This window comes from Dipteris shenzhenensis, chromosome 17, assembly GCF_047967505.1.
Source record: "Dipteris shenzhenensis isolate YYH24624 ecotype China chromosome 17, Dip_SZ_1.0, whole genome shotgun sequence".
NCBI lineage: Eukaryota > Viridiplantae > Streptophyta > Polypodiopsida > Gleicheniales > Dipteridaceae > Dipteris > Dipteris shenzhenensis.
In genome coordinates, this window is record NC_141612.1 from 3179387 (window position 1) to 3196451 (window position 17065).

Genomic DNA, 17065 nt, shown 5'->3' on the forward strand with positions numbered 1-17065 from the left:
CAGAGGAGGAAGGAGGAGAGGGAGAAGGAGGAGCAGGAGTGGAGGAAGAAGCTTCAGCTACCTGTGCGTATAAGAGGAGGGGGGGAGGGTAGAGAACATGCAGGGGGTGACTGTGAAGCCCTCCCAATATAAACATGGAGGAAGGAGGGGGCTGAGGAGTGGGGAGGAAGTAGGCAGCAGACGAGGAAGGAGGAGGAGGAGAAGGAGGAGCAGGAGTGGAGGAAGATGAGGAGGGAAAGGAGGAGTGGGGGGAGGGAGGAGGAAGCAAGAGCAGTGGGAGGAGGGAGCGTAAGCAAAGGGAGAGTAAGGAGCAAGCGCGAAGGAGCGATTGCAACAGAGCGTGGGGGGTGGGGGAACAGGACGACAGGTATACGCGAGCTTGATTAATAATTAAGCGATTAGGGGGGATTAGAGCTTAGCTTAGCGATTGGGGGGGTTATTTTGTAAAGCAATTAGAGGGGGTGAATTTATTGTGAGATTAATGCTTTCATTAAATGCTACATAAGCGAAGTTTGATATGTGGAGGTGCACACAAAGTACTCTTTAAGTATTATTTCCTAGTAGGCCCATGTAATAGAAAATCCTAGCAAAATGGCCAACATTAATTTTGGGGGGGAGTTAGAAAAGGTGGAGAATAGAGATGGTTTGTAAGAAGACTTGAGGAGAGAGAGAGAGAACCACTTTAAAGTCAACAATCAAGTCCAATGAAGAAGAGTCAACATATTGTCCAATAAAAAAATTGCACTTCCCAAAATTCTAAAAATGCCTAATTTCTACTTTGCCCAATTTGAAGCATTGCTAAGGCTACCCAGTGGCAGGCCAAAAAGAGCTCGTCGTCAGGCACAACCAAATAGAAAATTAAAAACATCTACAAGTGTGATCATGACTCATGAGGACTAGGGCAAGGAAAACTTCCCTCACTTAACAAAATCCATCCTCCCAAACGAACTATCAACACTCCTTAAGGAGTCTATTGTCCTTGCAAACGAGAACCTATCAACTTACCATTATATACAAGGAGTATGAATAAATTTATTAATTCATGAATTGTATATATGCAAAATATTGTTTGAGAGTACACTTTCTTGATACATTGGATAATGTGTATATGTACTTTTACATAGAGGAGTGCGATAGTGTATGTACCTTAAAATCATAAGGATCTGATTAATTTAAGTCCAAATTTGTGAATTCTAATGTTCCAAGTGCTCTATTCAATATCTTTTCCTCACAAAATTTTAAGAGTGGGATTGTGTATGTAGTTTAAAATCATAAGGATCTGATAAATTTAAGTCCAAATTTGTGAATTCTAATGTTTTAAGTGCTCTATTCAATATCTTTTCCCCACAAAATTTTAAATTGAGTGACTAAAATACAATGAGCCAATAGTTATCAACTACATCCAATATTGGATAATGATTAAAAAATAATCATAATAATGACAGTATTAACTGTGGATCGGGGCACAACAACAGCATTACCAAGATAGAGTGCCTTTTAAATAAAGCAAGCATTTCCTATTTCATGCCTAAACAGAAAATTCACTTTTAAGCAAGCATTTTCTTATAAATAGGCAATGCGACACAGCAATCATTACAAATCAAGCAAGTGGATATATCGTTGGATGGAATGGCCTAAGCTGAAGATATTAAAATGCTTGAGAGAATCCATTCCAACCCTTGGAGACCCATTGGCTCAGTGTGCATAAGGTTCAAACTATTAACACACTCAAATCACTTTACTCAAATCACTTTGAATGTACACTAAGGAACCCTACAGATGGAAGTCCACCTCAAATGGTTTTCTTGCAAGTGCACAAGATCGACGATACTAGGGACATCATATTCTGCTCCAAAGCCAGCAAAGACAATGAGACATCATGACTCTCAACATTTGGCACACTAGACACATCCAATGTGCTTAAATACATCGTAAGATCTTAACATTGGCCTTTTCACCTTTTTTTTTGCAAGCATGGGGTGGGGACTGATGGCATGCTCATGATCGCCAGGGTTCTGAGAGCTGCTACCATTCCCAATCTTGGCTAACAGACAACGACATACACCTTAATTTTGGGAACAGAGAATGCCCATCAGGCAAAGACAGCTCGAGACACAGTGTCAGACACTGCACTGATGATGCCTAAAACATAAATCTTTTCCCAAGAATCCAAACTAAAAACATAACATTCAAAATTGCATATTACCGATGCCCCTTCCAAACAGGTCAATCAAGACACATAAACAGAAGAGAGAGTTCCTAAACAAAAATTATGAACATAGTACTTCCTATAAGACAATACATCATGTAAAAACTTCCTCAATCCCATCAGGAGACGCTGAGTCTACAAAATCAGAGGATATCCAAGTTGCAGCATTTTGGCATAATTACAGGTTTTCATATTGACCTGAATATTCTGTCTTGGGGGTGAACATCCATAAGGAATCAGGATCTCCTGAATCAGACTCTAGTATCTCAGCCGTGTACTAGATTAACTCGATCATAAATGAGACATCAGTATGGCGACTCCTTTCCATTCAAGTGGGACAGGATAAAAACCGACTCACCATCTTCCTTGCATCGCTACTGGTTGGAATCGTTCCTCTCCAAAGCTGGAAGAACCATCCAAAAAAACTCAGTGACTTCAATATGGGTCATTCAAACAAGGAGTTCCCTAATGGAAGAAAATGAACAATTCCCATCTCACAAGATTAGGAAAGTCTCTGATTTCATTGCCACATTTCAAAGAGACTTGCATCAAAACATCACCTCAGACCCAGGCTGTCCCAAGCAACATTCCCACCTCTAGAAAATCAAAAAAGAAATTGTAAACCAAAAGACTTCTCTATGTATACATATGTCTGCCTGCACACATGAATGGGCACGTGCAACTGCTGGTGTATGTGTGTGTGCATGCACATCATTGCATGTGTTCACGAAAGTGTCTATCTGTGCATTCTGCCTGTGCATCTATGGTCTGCATCTCACATACAAATCCAGATATATCACATACAAACCGAGATTCATGTGAATTCAGGTGGAATAAATCAAGCTGAAGTGTAGCACAGGGTGATCACTAGTTCCTTTCCATTCAAACTGCAAATGCTTGTAGAAATTACATACTTGTTCCTTTCAAGTCTTCCAAAAAAGGAGCTTTGAGCAAAAGTGCTTATTAAAGTAGGTACCAGGCATGTAGCAAGCAGACATACACACCCCTCAAGATCAACGATATAATCAGACTATCAGCTACCTACAATGTTACAAGGGATGGTAAAAACTGTACATGGGTAAATTTAGGGGCACACACATAAAACAATGGTACAAGATGAAATCAGTATATACCTAGATGAATCCAGGAACATTCCCAAACTCATCCTCTAAAAACACAACATAGTGCAGTTTCAATCTTACGATAGTCACTCATAAGATTGAAAACCATAAACTCCATCACGCATAGCAGGGACTAGCTCCACACACTCACACATACTTGAGCATCCATTTATACAAAGTCTTCGTACTAGGTTTCTGTCGACACTCTGGAGGTGAAGGGCAGACTCAGCCATGACGAAGGCTAGCATTAAAGGAGAAGGCTAATCAAAAAGTAGTCCAAAATCTCTTCGTTCAACAACTGCTTGTGAAGTCTAAACGATTTCATTTTAGTCTCTCCCAAACAAGTATCTAAACCTAGCTAGTAGGGCAACGCACAAGATGAAATCAATACGGCAAAAACTATACATATGTAAATGTAAGAATACACACACAGGTATACAAAAGACTAGATGTCACGGGGGCGTGAAATTCTAAGTACTTTAATGTACTACAAGACCGTGACAACTTTGGTTTTAAAAGTCCAAGCGTGGGCTTAATAATGTGTAATTAAACGCAGCATGGTGCCTAGCACATAAGCGTAATTAATCCCTAGGCCCAAAGGCATTCCAAGGAATTAAAAGAGTGGTTGTTGGGAAATGATGATGTGGCATTTTTAATGGGCCCCCTAAAGGGCCATGTACCTTCAATGGCCCCCCTAGAGTTCCAGGTGGCTCTAGTGCCTTCTACATGCTCCTTTGCCATTCCTGGACCTTCCTGGGCCTTCTAAACTTCACATGTGTGGTTTTCTCTCTCATCTTCTCCCTTTGTTGAGATTTTGGACTGGTTTTTCAGCCTCCTTCAGCTGAATTCCGTTTTTCTTCATAACTCCTCACCCGTTTGGATTCCTCGACTTCCATTTGGCCCGATGGCTTCCCCTCTGCCTCCCCTTCGTAGTGATATGCTTTTCCCTCCGTGCGTTTGGTATAACGGGCAGAGTTGAGCACTTCTTTTGCTGGTCGAATTTGCAAAAGTGGCTTTTTCTGGACCTTTTTGCTTCTACCGCCTCCTGGGCCTCTCCTCTTGCAAAGCTACACCTTTCTGTTGAATTTCGAGTGGTCCCACGCGCTGGTTGACTGGTTTTTCTCAGTTTTGGAGGACTTTCCGGCGATGAAACTTCTCCAAAACCTTCTCAATGCATTCCTCTCTGAAGCACGCTTCTTTTGACCCCAAGAACTCCCACTCCTTCGCGACAGAAGTACTTCTTTTCGCATTTTTCAGTGGAATTCTTACTGGTCGGCTCTTGTAAATGCTCTTTCTTCATGCCTTTGCACTCCTCTTTGGCTGAGAATGCAATTGGGCATTGGCTACTATGTCCTCTTGGCGATTGAGGACTTGGTTCGAGTCTTCAGGGCTTGGTGAGTTGTGATTTTGCTACTGCAATTTCTTTTTGCCATAAGCTATTGGTTGGCCTCGTGTGCCGCCTCTTTCTTGGCTCACAGCTACCTAGGCAGTGCTACATGAGTCATTCTTTGGTTGGGTACTTTGCTGATTTTATTTTGGAGCTTTGAAAAGCTTTGTGAATGCCATCTGGAAACCACTCAAAGAGAGTGCAGCTGGGGTGCAGTGTGATTGCATCTGGACAGCCAATGGAATTGCACTCGGAAAAGAGAATGCCTTTGGGTTGAGCCTATGGGTTAAGTGCACTTATGTGATGGTGTTCTATGCTTGAAAGCCTTGCGAAGGCTTAGTGAATTGGGGCTGCGTGCTCAGTTGCAGGGAAGGTCTCCCAGATGCAACTTGTAATCATTTTATTGTGAAATATAAAGAAATACCGAAAGGGGCGCCACGGTGTTTGGGGCCAATCGGGTGCACTTGTCTATGTCTGTTGAGCAGGGGCATTCTAGCCTCCATCCCTTTTTCAGTGGTTTTGTTTGTGAACAAATGGGTAAATGCCAAATGGTGATCATGCAATGGTTAATGGTTGTGATATATGCTTTGTGAGCTGTAAATAAGTGCTGAAGTGATTAAAGGCTTAGTTCCACTGCCCTCTGAGTGATTAGAGGCCGGTTTCATTGGTTCCATTGCCGGGATACCACACACTCTTTCTCAAGAGGTGGGCCTCGGTAGTTTGGTGGAAGGATATCTTTGCTGCACTTTTTGACAGCTGAATATTACAACCATAAACATGGTGAGTACCCATGAGCAAGAGAGCTCCACAACTCCTCAAAGGAGAAGGCAGGAAAGCCTTAATGATCCAACTAGTGTACAGCTGCAGGGAGCACAACAAATGCCTTTTGAGCAGGCCATACATGAAGCTACAACTGAGCTCAACGGTGATACTAGTTCTAGTAGTGAGTCAAATGATGCTACTATGTTGAATGCACAGCTTGCAAGTGCAGTGACTGCTTTGACTGAGCTGGCTCAAAATTTGGCTCAGATTGTGCAAACAAATGCCAAGAAGAAGAAGAAATCAAGAAAGCACAAGCACGGAAAGAGTGAGTACACACATGCATCAGCTTCTCATGGCGGACCGCACACTCATGCATCAGTTTCCCATGAGGGACAGCCATCAAAAATGACTCAGAAAGTGACTTCCAAGAGAGAGGAATCGCCCAAAAGAGCACTTGAGAAAGAGGTACAAAAAATACATCCAGTGCAACAGTATGAGCAGCCAGCACAAGGCCTTGGTTTGGGTATTTCTACTCCTCAAAATAATAATGTGCAGTCCATAAATGTGGCTCAACCACCTCAGCCATATTTGAGGCAGCAACCTGAATATTTTGGTACAGATTCTATCTTTGATGCTATGTTGATTTCACCGCCAATTGGGCATAGAAAACAAGCCATGTATGACAATGTGGGAATGTAGCCAGGCATGCAAGCCACAGTATATGCTCCCATGCCTAATGTTCAACCAAGCATGGCTCTCCCTAGTGAAGGGAATGCTGCAAATATACAGCCATCTTTGGGACAGCCAATATCAAATGTAAATAAAGAATTTAAGGACGGTGGTTCTCATGTCAAGTTTGATACATATAATGGAGTACAAGACAGGTACAAAGCCCTCACATTCCTTCAACAGTTTGATGCTGCATTTCTTGGGGGTTTGTTTACAGAAGCATCCAAGATGAGGAAGGTTGCCACATTTTTGAAAGGCAATGCACTTAAGTGGTACACCAACCTTATGCTTCATGGAGATGCACCTGCTACTTGGCTGGAATTTAAGCAAGTGTTCTCTTCTACTTGGCTTACTCCAACTTTTGAAGTTGAAGTACTTTCACACTGGCATGACTTGTCATACAAACTTTGCAAGAATCTTGATGATTACACCCAAAGGTTTTGGGATGTTTTGCTGCCATTGAGCTCTTACAAGCATGTTTCTTTGAAAGAGCAAATAGAGAGGTACTGTTGTGGATTGCCTAGTGAGCTACGTGATTATTGCATCAAAACCAAGGTGGGTTCTATGACTCAATTAATTGAGAATACAAGGACAGCATATGCATGGATGCAGGAGAAGAATTTGGGCTTTATGGACAGCAAGAAAGAAGACAACAAACGGACTGCCAAACACCAGGATAAGGACATCAAATCTGAAAATAAAAATTATGGCAAACGACCGTTTCAAAAGGGAGGAAAAGCCCAATTCAAAGCTGGTCAAAGGCGTGGACAGCCTAATAAACAGCCCCGTACCAAGTTATCTGATGAAGAGAAAAAGTCACTCATGGAGCAAAACAAATGTTTTATATGCAAAGGAGAGGGACACCGCTCTTATGATTGCCCATTCAAGAAAAGAGACAGGTCAGATGATGATAAGAATGGTGATAAACAGGCTGATCGGAAGGGCAAAAAGCCTAAACCTTTCGCAGGACTTCTTCCAGATGTGATTGGGAGTTTGCCACATGCACATGATGAAGAGGAAATGAAAAAGACTGAAATGTGCAGAGCATGGGGAAAAATCAGAAATCAAAATTGTTTGTTTTTCTTTGATTCTGGGGCAAAGGCGAATTTCATAACTCCTGATATGGCAGGAAGGGTTGGCATCAAGCCTGAGGAAATGGGGCCATCCGGCATGTGTGATATGGCCAACCCTGAACTCAACACACCTGTCACTCCTATCATTGGCAAGTTGAGGATGCATATCCAGGGATATCAGGATGCAGAGGACTTCTACATTATGCCTTTGCCAGAGTGTGATGCTTTGCTTGGGATGCCTTGGATGTACAGGGTGGGGGCTGATGTGCAGATGAGAAACAAGAAGATTTCTTTAACTCATAGAGGCAAAAATCATGTACTTGATGTAAAGTTGAAAGGGGAGTCCATCCCTGTAGTTTCAGCTTCTTGTATTTCCAATGTAATAAAGCGTCATATTTCAGCGTACTTGATTTTTGTCAAAGAGGACAGCCAACCAGGTCAGGAAGGCTCTACTCTTTCTGCTTTAGATAGAGAAAGGGCTGCTTTTATTTCAGATTTTCAGGATTGTTTCTCAGATGCACTTCCTCAAGAATTACCTCCCAAGAGGCCCGACGATCATCAAATTGATATAATTCCAGGAAGCTCACCGCCTAATATACCTCCCTATCGTGTCAGTAAGGCACAACAGGAAGAGATAATGTCACAAGTGAAGGAACTCTTGGAAAAGGAATTAATACAGCCAAGTAATTCTCCTTACTATTCCCCTGTGTTGCTTGTGCAAAAGAAGGATGGTAGTTGGAGAATGTGTATTGATTATAGGGCTTTGAATAAAGTCACAATTAAGAACCGTTTTCCAATTCCACGCATTGATGATATATTGGATCGGTTGGAAGGTTCCTCAATGTTCAGTCGTATTGACCTTAAAAGTGGATACCATCAAATAAGGATACGGCCTGAAGATGTCTACAAGACTGCCTTCCGCACTTCATTTGGCTTATATGAGTTCTTTGTGATGCCTTTTGGTTTGACTAATGCACCTGCCACTTTCAATAGAATGATGGACAGAATTTTTAGAGCACACAGAAAGTTTGTGGGCACTTTCTTCGATGACATCATTGTGTTCTCTAAAAATGAGCAGGAGCACAAGAAACACCTCACTATTGTGTTTCAAGAGTTGAAAAGACACAAGCTATTAATAAACACCAAGAAAAGTGAGTTCTTTATGCATGAGATTCATTTTCTCGGTCATATAGTGTCAAAGGATGGAGTCAAGATGGATCCTGCAAAAGTTGAGGCCATAAGGAGTTGGCCAATTTTAAAATCTGCATGAAGTCAGAAGCTTTCTTGGGTTGTGTTCATACTATCGGAGGTTTATAAAGTCCTTTGCAGAAATTGCTTCTCCCTTGCATGCTTTACAAAAGAAAGCTGTACCGTTTCGGTAGGGACCAAAGGAAAATGCAGCTTTTGAAGAGCTGAAGCAAAAATTGTGTTCTGAACCCGTTATTATCTTGCCAGATCTTGCAAAACCCTTCGCTGTAACTTGTGATGCATGTGGAAACAGCATAGGAGGCACTTTGATGCAGGATGGCAGAGTGGTTGCATATGAGAGTAGAGTTCTCAAAGATGCTGAATTGTACTTGCAGACATACGAGAAGGAAAAGTTAGCAGTGATACATGCTTTGACCACATGGAAACATTACCTTCTTGGAGCTGATTTTTATGTGCAAACAGATCATCAGTCACTTAGATATTTTCTCACGCAGAGAAAATTATCTGAAAAGCACATGAGATGGGCTAACTTCCTCTCAATGTTTCATTTTCAAATTGTAACATGTGCCGGGTAACAAAAATGTCGTGGCTGATGCACTTTCCAGGAAACCACAGCCTAAAGCAGTCTCCAAGAAACCCAGTGTTTCAGCATTGAGCATTGCTTACAACAATGTGTTAGATGTGATGAAAGATCAGTATGTTAATGACGCTGATTTTTCAACTATTTATGATCAGCTTTCTGATGGTCAAAGGCATGATCACTATATGTTGAAAGAGGGTTTCATTTTGATCCATGGACGACTCTGTGTCACTGATCAGATGCGACAGAAAGTCATAATGGAAAGTCATGCTCCTCCATATGCAGGACATAGGGGAATTATAGCAACAATTACAACAGTGGAGCAATACTTTTATTGGCCATTTTTTAGGAAAGATGTGGAAGAATATGTGAGAACATGCATGGTTTGTCAGAAAGTAAAGTTTGACAGGCAGAAGGCACCTGGGTTGTTACACCCTTTGCCAATTCCGGATAGACCATGGCAAAGCATAGCTATGGATTTTGTGTTTGATCTTCCCCGTACTCCTACTGGACATGATGGATTGTGGACAATAATTTGCAAGTTTAGCAAACAAGCCCACTTTGTGCCAGTAAGAAAGAAAATTACAGTAGATCAAATGGCCAAATTGTTTTTGCAGCATGTCTTCAAGTATCATGGGATGCCTGAATCCATAATCAGTGATAGAGATCCGAGGATGACCAACCTCTTTTGGAGAGGACTGTTTGAAAATATGGGCACTACTCAGTCTGATGGACAATCGGAGCAGGAAAACTCTACCATCTTGGATATGTTTAAATGCTATGTCTTAGACCACAAAAGCAAATGGGAGCATTATTTGCCTTTGCTGGAATATGCTTACAATAATACGGTGCACACATCCACAGGTAAAGCACCTTTTGAATTAGTGGAAGGTGCCAGGAAGATACCTCCCATTTTGCATACAAAAGAGAAAATCTTCGAAGCTGATCATTTTGTGGAAAGCCTTGAAGAGGCTTACAAGAAGATCAAATATGCCTTGCAAAGAAGTCAAGACAAGCAGAAAAGAGCAGCAGATAAGCACCGCAGGGAATTGGTATTCACAGAAGGTGATTGGGTTTTGCTGCATTTTCAGAAGGCAAGGTTGAAAAATAAGAAAGGCAAGGAAAGGTTGTACACAAAGCTGAACATGCGTTACTATGGTCCTTTCCAGGTTTCTGAAAATAAACGAGGTAGCTTATAGGCTGAAGTTGCCTCCGCATTGAAAGATACATAATGCCTTTCATGTGAGCTTATTAAAGCAATATCATGGAGATATTCCCGAGGATGTACCTGATGAGGTGCAGCCTGAAGTGGAAGAACAGGATGAACTTCTGGTCCCAGAGCAGATTCTGGCACACAGAGATAGAAAGCTCAAGGGTAAAGTTATCCGTTGCTACTTGGTAAAATTTCAAAATTACCCATCACTTGATGCGAAATGGATGGAGGAAGGTGAACTGGCAGATTCACCTGGGATATTGCAGCTTTACCTTGATGCTTTCCAATTAGAGCCGACTGCGGTCCGGGCTCCTACAGGTAGTTCAGCAGAGCGAGCGTCTGGAGCATTACCTGATGTTCGAGAGGGGGGTAGCACCTCCACTCCCTCAGTACAGACGGGCTCATTGTGATTTCATGAGGTCGCTTGATGACACTGTATGTTTCATCCGAGATACTGAGCTGACAGTATTTCTGCTGTGAGACTTCATGATATTGATGCATCTTGACTATTGATCGCCGAGGATTACATAGATTTTGAGCAGTATATATGGATGGATGCATGTCTCTCCTAGCCATATTTTCACTGTCTCTGTATACTATAGCTGCGGCTTTCTTGTATACTCTTTTATGCTATATTTCATGCTCGCTCCAGTGTTTTGGGGCAGCAAACTGTGGTTTGCTGTTTCAAGAGAGGGGTATGTCACGGGGGCGTGAAATTCTAAGTACTTTACTGTACTACAAGACCGTGATAACTTTGGTTTTAAAAGTCCAAGCGTGGGCTTAATAATGTGTAATTAAACGCGGCATGGTGCCTAGCACATAAGCGTAATTAATCCCTAGGCCCAAAGGCATTCCAAGGAATTAAAAGAGTGGTTGTTGGGAAATGATGATGTGGCATTTTTAATGGGCCCCCTAGAGGGCCATGTACCTTCAGTGGCCCCCCTAGAGTTCCAGGTCGCTCTAGTGCCTTCTACATGCTCCTTTGCCATTCCTGGACCTTCCTGGGCCTTCTAAACTTCACATGTGTGGTTTTCTCTCTCATCTTCTCCCTTTGTTGAGATTTTGGACTGGTTTTTCAGCCTCCTTCAGCTGAATTCCGTTTTTCTTCATAACTCCTCACCCGTTTGGATTCCTCGACTTCCGTTAGGCCCGATGGCTTCCCCTCTGCCTCCCCTTCGTAGTGATATGCTTTTCCCTCAGTGCGTTTGGTAGAACGGGCAGAGTTGAGCACTTCTTTTGCTGGTCAAATTTGCAAAAGTGGCTTTTTATGGACCTTTTTGCTTCTACCGCCTCCTGGGCCTCTCCTCTTGCAAAGCTACAGCTTTCTGTTGAATTTCGAGTGGTCCCACGCGCTGGTTGACTGGTTTTTCTCAGTTTTGGAGGACTTTCCGGCGATGAAACTTCTCCAAAACCTTCTCAATGCATTCCTCTCTGAAGCACACTTCTTTTGACCCCAAGAACTCCCACTCCTTCGCGACAGAAGTGCTTTTCGCATTTTTCAGTGGAATTCTTACTGGTCAGCTCTTGTAAATGCTCTTTCTTCATGCCTTTGCACTTCTCTTTGGCTGAGAATGCAATTGGGCATTGGCTACTATGTCCTCTTGGCGATTGAGGACTTGGTTCGAGTCTTCAGGGCTTGGTAAGTTGTGATTTTGCTACTGCAATTTCTTTTTGCCATAAGCTATTGGTTGGCCTCGTGTGCCGCCTCTTTCTTGGCTCACAGGTGCCCAGGCAGCGCTACATGAGTCATTCTTTGGTTGGGTACTTTGCTGATTTTATTTTGGAGCTTTGAAAAGCTTTGTGAATGCCATCTGGAAACCACTCTCTTTGAGTGCAGCTGGGGTGCAGTGTGATTGCATCTGGACAGCCAATGGAATTGCACTCGGAAAAGAGAATGCCTTTGGGTTGAGCCTATGGGTTAAGTGCACTTATGTGATGGTGTTCTATGCTTGAAAGCCTTGCGAAGGCTTAGTGAATTGGGGCTGCGTGCTCAATTGCAGGGAAGGTCTCCCAGATGCAACTTGTAATCATTTCATTGTGAAATTTAAAGAAATACCGAAAGGGGCGCCACGGTGTTTGGGGCCAATCGGGTGCACTTGTCTATGTCTGTTGAGCAAGGGGCATTCTAGCCTCCATCCCTTTTTCAGTGGTTTTGTTTGTGAACAAATCGGTAAATGCCAAATGGTGATCATGCAATGGTTAATGGTTGTGATATATGCTTTGTGAGCTGTAAATAAGTGCTGAAGTGATTAAAGGTTTAGTTCCACTGCCCTCTGAGTGATTAGAGGCCAGTTTCACTAGAATATATCCAATGTTACAAATTAATTTGCTTGTAAAATAAGCGAAAGAGCAAAAAGGAGAGAGAAAAGAGACAAGGAAAGTAGGGAATTTGTAAGAAACATGAATAACTTAGGAAGTAAAACTATGGTTATGTTCTCATCAATACTTCGAAAGATTCCAAAATCTCTTGGATAAACCCAAGTGCTTACTAAGCAACTCAAACAACAAAAAATAGGACAACAAAAAGAAAGATAATAAAGAACAGGGAAAAAAGGGGAGAGAGGTAGAGAGACACAGAGATTCTATTATCGTCCAGAATATGGTCTATGGGACCCGATCACGAGTACCAAAATCATGAAGAGTTCGGTGTTACGGGTGTATTGATACTTGAGTCATGTGTCTATGCGGTAGAACTTGGGCTAAGTAGCTGATCCTGATGGTTGAGTGCATGTGCAAAGAAAGTTCCGAGTGCTGCTAAATGTCAAGTGCTATGGAGTATGTCTGACAGGTGACGAGATTCACATAAGATGTGTTCATACTTTTGTCTGACGTGCGCATATGCAAGAACAGAAGAGAAGCGTGCGATCACACGAGTACAAAGGCAAGCATCAGGTGACTGTTCCCCCCAGGATCCAGCCTCCACTTCTAGTCAACATGACCTAGTATGGACCAATCTTATTGTATGTCGAGCCTGAGGTGAGAATGGTGTCTGTAAGAGCAGCTGCACTCGCCCCTCTGAAAACAATTATTCCTTGAAGCAATTACGCCACTTTGAGACCTCATTAGAGAAGTCTTAACAAGCAGTTACATCGAGGTTCTTTAAAGAAATTGCAATTAAAACTTTTGGCAAACGAAGGCTGAAATTAAGAACTTTGCTTCGATTTGCATAGGGATGCCCCAACCCCTATAAGGGAGTGTAAATTCTAGAGGAGATTGAGCAGCTTAAAACTGGATCGTTACTGGTCCTACTGTACTCTCAGTACTACTATCTGGTAGTGTTTGGTCCTTTTTAAGAATCCTCTAATGGTTGAGCACAATTCTCTTAGTTCCGACCTAGGAATCCTTTTCTATTTCTCAAATATTGTAAATCATGGACTACAATATCGGTAGTTCTCATGTTCAGAGAGTTTGTATAATTTGTACATCCTATTTGGCTATAAAGGAGAGAAATATGCCAAGGATTTCATCAGGATGAAAGACATGGGACCTTGTTCATACCTCATCTCGTGTCCTGCTCTCTTATGAGCCCTATTGTGTTTCCATTTGAGTTACCATATGGTTTCAAGTGCTAAATCTTGCACATGTGTACACCGGATGACAAAGGCCAACTCTCGTATACACACACTCAACGATACAGTGAATACAAACAATGAATTCAAGAAGATAGAACAGCAAGTAAGAACCTCAAAAACAACTCTATATTGTCATCCATGATATGGGAAGGTAGAGCTCCAAAAAGAACTCTAACTCCAGCAAAGGGCTCGGCAAAACAGCAGCAAGGAAGGCTGCGCCAAAACAGAGATAGAGAGGGGTTGATGCACTCTTGCGTGCCTCTGTGAAGGAGGTCTTTAGCTGAAGAGGAACAATGAAGAATGGTCTCACCTTTTATAGGGCAACGCAGCCCCCAATCTGGCCGACCAGATCTACCTACCCGTCTAAGGTCCATAGGCGCACTCCTTACTCCTAGTACAGCAGATCATCCTCAGACCAATAGGCAGATCATCCAGAGACTGATGGGCAGACTGATAGATTTAGTAGGCGGTGCCCATGGGTATTACGGACCATATAAGGTGCTGAGGAAAGTTGGTGAAGTCCTATCAGTTGGTTCCTCCTACTTCATAATGTTTTCCATCTTTCACTACTCAAAAGATACCTGGGTCATATGGAGTAAGTTTTAGAGAAAATAACCTCCTATGAATGACATTGAATATATTCCAGAAAAGATGATTGGCTTCAGAGATCATTTGCTGAGAAATAAGTCATAAGTGGAGTACTACATCCAATGGAGAGGCCTACATGACGATGAGGCTTCTAGGCTTTTTGGCAAGCTTCCTCCATTGTAAAGCAGTACCCCTATCTCCTCAGCTGATGCAAAATTTCAGAGGTTTGGGTACCATTGTAGCTGCATGAAGCCGATTTACTTCTACTGCTCTTCCGGAGACTATTCAAAGATTTGGGACAATATTTTTTTGGAGGGATGGACTGTAACAAACGGGCTAATTAGAATGATATCTATAGCTGGCTAGTAACTTTTTTAGTAGACTTTTCAGTAGACTGTTGGGTTAGTTGCCACATGGCTGTTGGGTTAGTTGTCATATGGCACTTGGGATCGATCTATCCCATAAGCAATCTTGTAATTTGCAGCCAGTCCTGGAACTATAAATAGGCTGTTGGTAACTTGGTACTTCGTTTGTACATACTATTGATCTGCATCATTCATTGACGTGACTCTCAAAGCTGAGTAATTGCTCAAGCTGAACTCTAAGAAGGAGAACCCTCTTGACTGTCATTGTGCAACCCATCCTAAGTCCTATTGGCAGGTCCAGCTCCTGACCTCATTCTTTTATCTCATGAAGGTACTTGTTAGTGTTTTCCCTGCAAAGCTACCCTAGGCTAGCTTTCCCTTTGCTATTGCACATGATTTCCAGTTCAGTTCTGGCCATTTTCTGTTCAATTGTTAGGAATGTTCAAGACTTGGTTCAGACTTAGGCCAAACTAGTTACAGATAACCAGGAACAGCCAGTTCTGTTGCACCATAGAGCACCATCTTAAGTTCAGTCTTCTAGGTCTGAAAGCCCTGTGGCTGCTTCACATAGACTTCTTCAAGTCTCCTTTAAGAAAACTTTACATCCATCTGGTAGACAGCCCACTTATAGTGGCCATTGAAAACAATTCGGCTCTTAACAAACTGTTACGTAAAACATTGCATGCACGTCTTGCACTATAGGAGGACACTGACACGCTTTCAGCTTTTCAGATTGGAAATTTGGAAAGCCAAAATGCATATCACATAATGAGTGCGTGTGAAATCTGTGAAGATAAACAGTCCTAATGAAGCCTACCCTAAGCAAGGCAAATCAAAACATTAGTTCAGATTTCTTCATTGCAGTCTCTCCATAAAGAAAAACATCGAAGTGAGATCACCTACGAAAGGTAGATGTGCACCACAACCAACCAAAAAAAAAGAAGCTGGTTGCAACGCTAGAAACGTCTCTCGCTACATGTGAAAACATTGTCTGCAAATAGGACTTACTGTTGTACTGCAAAAGCTTTTCAATGAGATCGACATGTGTCATCAACATTCTTCTGCAACAGTAACGAACGAGCCCTAATGCATCGAGTGCATCCCTAATCAGCAAAGCAAATAAAAACAGTCAGCGCGATTCGCCTTACAGCTCTTAAAAATCGTCGCGAAGTAGGGAGTTCAATGTACGTAAGCCACGCAATTACAGGGAGTCCAATAGATTCCAGCAACTATATACTTCAATCAGAATTTGGAATCAGGGTGCAGACATTCAGTTAATGGCACTACCCCTCGGAATAGTCCGCTTGAAGAAGATCCAGGTACGTATCCCATTTGTTCCCAATCACCTGATCCACATGAAATTCCAAGCTTCAGTAGACGCAAATAATTGAAGCCCCGCTTTCAGGGATATCATCCCACAATCCAAGCTCTCAGGTTTCGCTCCATATGATCCCGTGCAAAGAATTCAGACCAAGACACCCGAAAGAGCTCCTAGGTAAGCCTTCAACAAGACAAGACACCACGCAGCAAAACTAGACGGACAAATTGCTTCCTCGTCGTCATCCGTCTCCGTTTATTGTCCGGACTTTAGGTTCCCTCTGTAATGTCTACGCGGCAGGCTACGACAGAAATCGTAATCCGGCGGATTTACCTTGCCGCAGGTGAAGCAACGGACGGGGATGATCATAGCTCCGGATGCAACTTTGCAAACAAATGACTAGCCAAGGTCCCGTTCTAACCCCTGATGTCCAGCTTATATAGGACTTCTACTTCCTAGGTTTTAAGTCTATCTAATAACAAGGTTTTAAGTCTATCTAATATGTTATTAGTATGCTAAGTGTTATTTCGATTTTCAACCTTATTACCACTACCTTCCAGGCAGCGCTCTACTTACGCTTTCATAAAAACACAACCTTTTGCCACATGGACTCTTTCTATTTGTGTACCCTCTCTCTCTCTCTCTCTCTCTCTCTCTCTCTTAGGCATGAGGCAAGTCGAGGCTATGGCAGTGGGTATGTGAAACCATACACTAGAGCCAGAGATTAGAGGGACTACCCCTTCTCCGAACTTACACAAAATCCATGAGAAACTACACACCTGGCAAAAAAGCTAGCCTACAAGTCATATGATCCAAGAACCTGCTCCATTTGTCCTCAGCTTTAGCCATGGCATTTTTTTTTCCCATAGATCCATGTTGTTTGATTTTCGAAGAAGACATGTTTGTAATTTTTTTTTCCTATAGATCCATGTTGTTTGA

At 42.4% G+C, this 17065-nt stretch overlaps 1 protein-coding gene across 1 annotated transcript; it reads right to left on the reverse strand.

The window, feature by feature from the left end:
* Positions 1 to 2240: 2240 nt before the first annotated feature.
* On the reverse strand, positions 2241 to 16603 carry LOC147891532 (DNA-directed RNA polymerase subunit 10-like protein). The gene is made up of 5 exons (XM_087388483.1): positions 16460 to 16603; positions 16096 to 16154; positions 15817 to 15911; positions 2568 to 2612; positions 2241 to 2455 (listed from the first exon to the last, which is right to left on the reverse strand). The coding sequence occupies exons 1-4, from the start codon at positions 16493 to 16495 to the stop codon at positions 2584 to 2586; spliced, it is 219 nt and encodes a 72-aa protein (XP_087244609.1). The 5' UTR covers positions 16496 to 16603; the 3' UTR covers positions 2241 to 2455; positions 2568 to 2583.
* Positions 16604 to 17065: the final 462 nt, after the last annotated feature.

Bases quoted from the DNA above. Each gene is read 5' to 3' on its own strand.
- LOC147891532 (XM_087388483.1), bottom strand. From the start codon at position 16,495: ATGATCATCCCCGTCCGTTGCTTCACCTGCGGCAAG. The intron at 16,155-16,459 runs GTAAATCCGCCG...CATGTGGATCAG, and splicing joins GTTGCTTCACCTGCGGCAAG to GTGATTGGGAACAAATGGGA. The intron at 2,613-15,816 runs GTAAGTCCTATT...TGGTTCTTCCAG, and splicing joins AAAGCTTTTGCAGTACAACA to CTTTGGAGAGGAACGATTCC.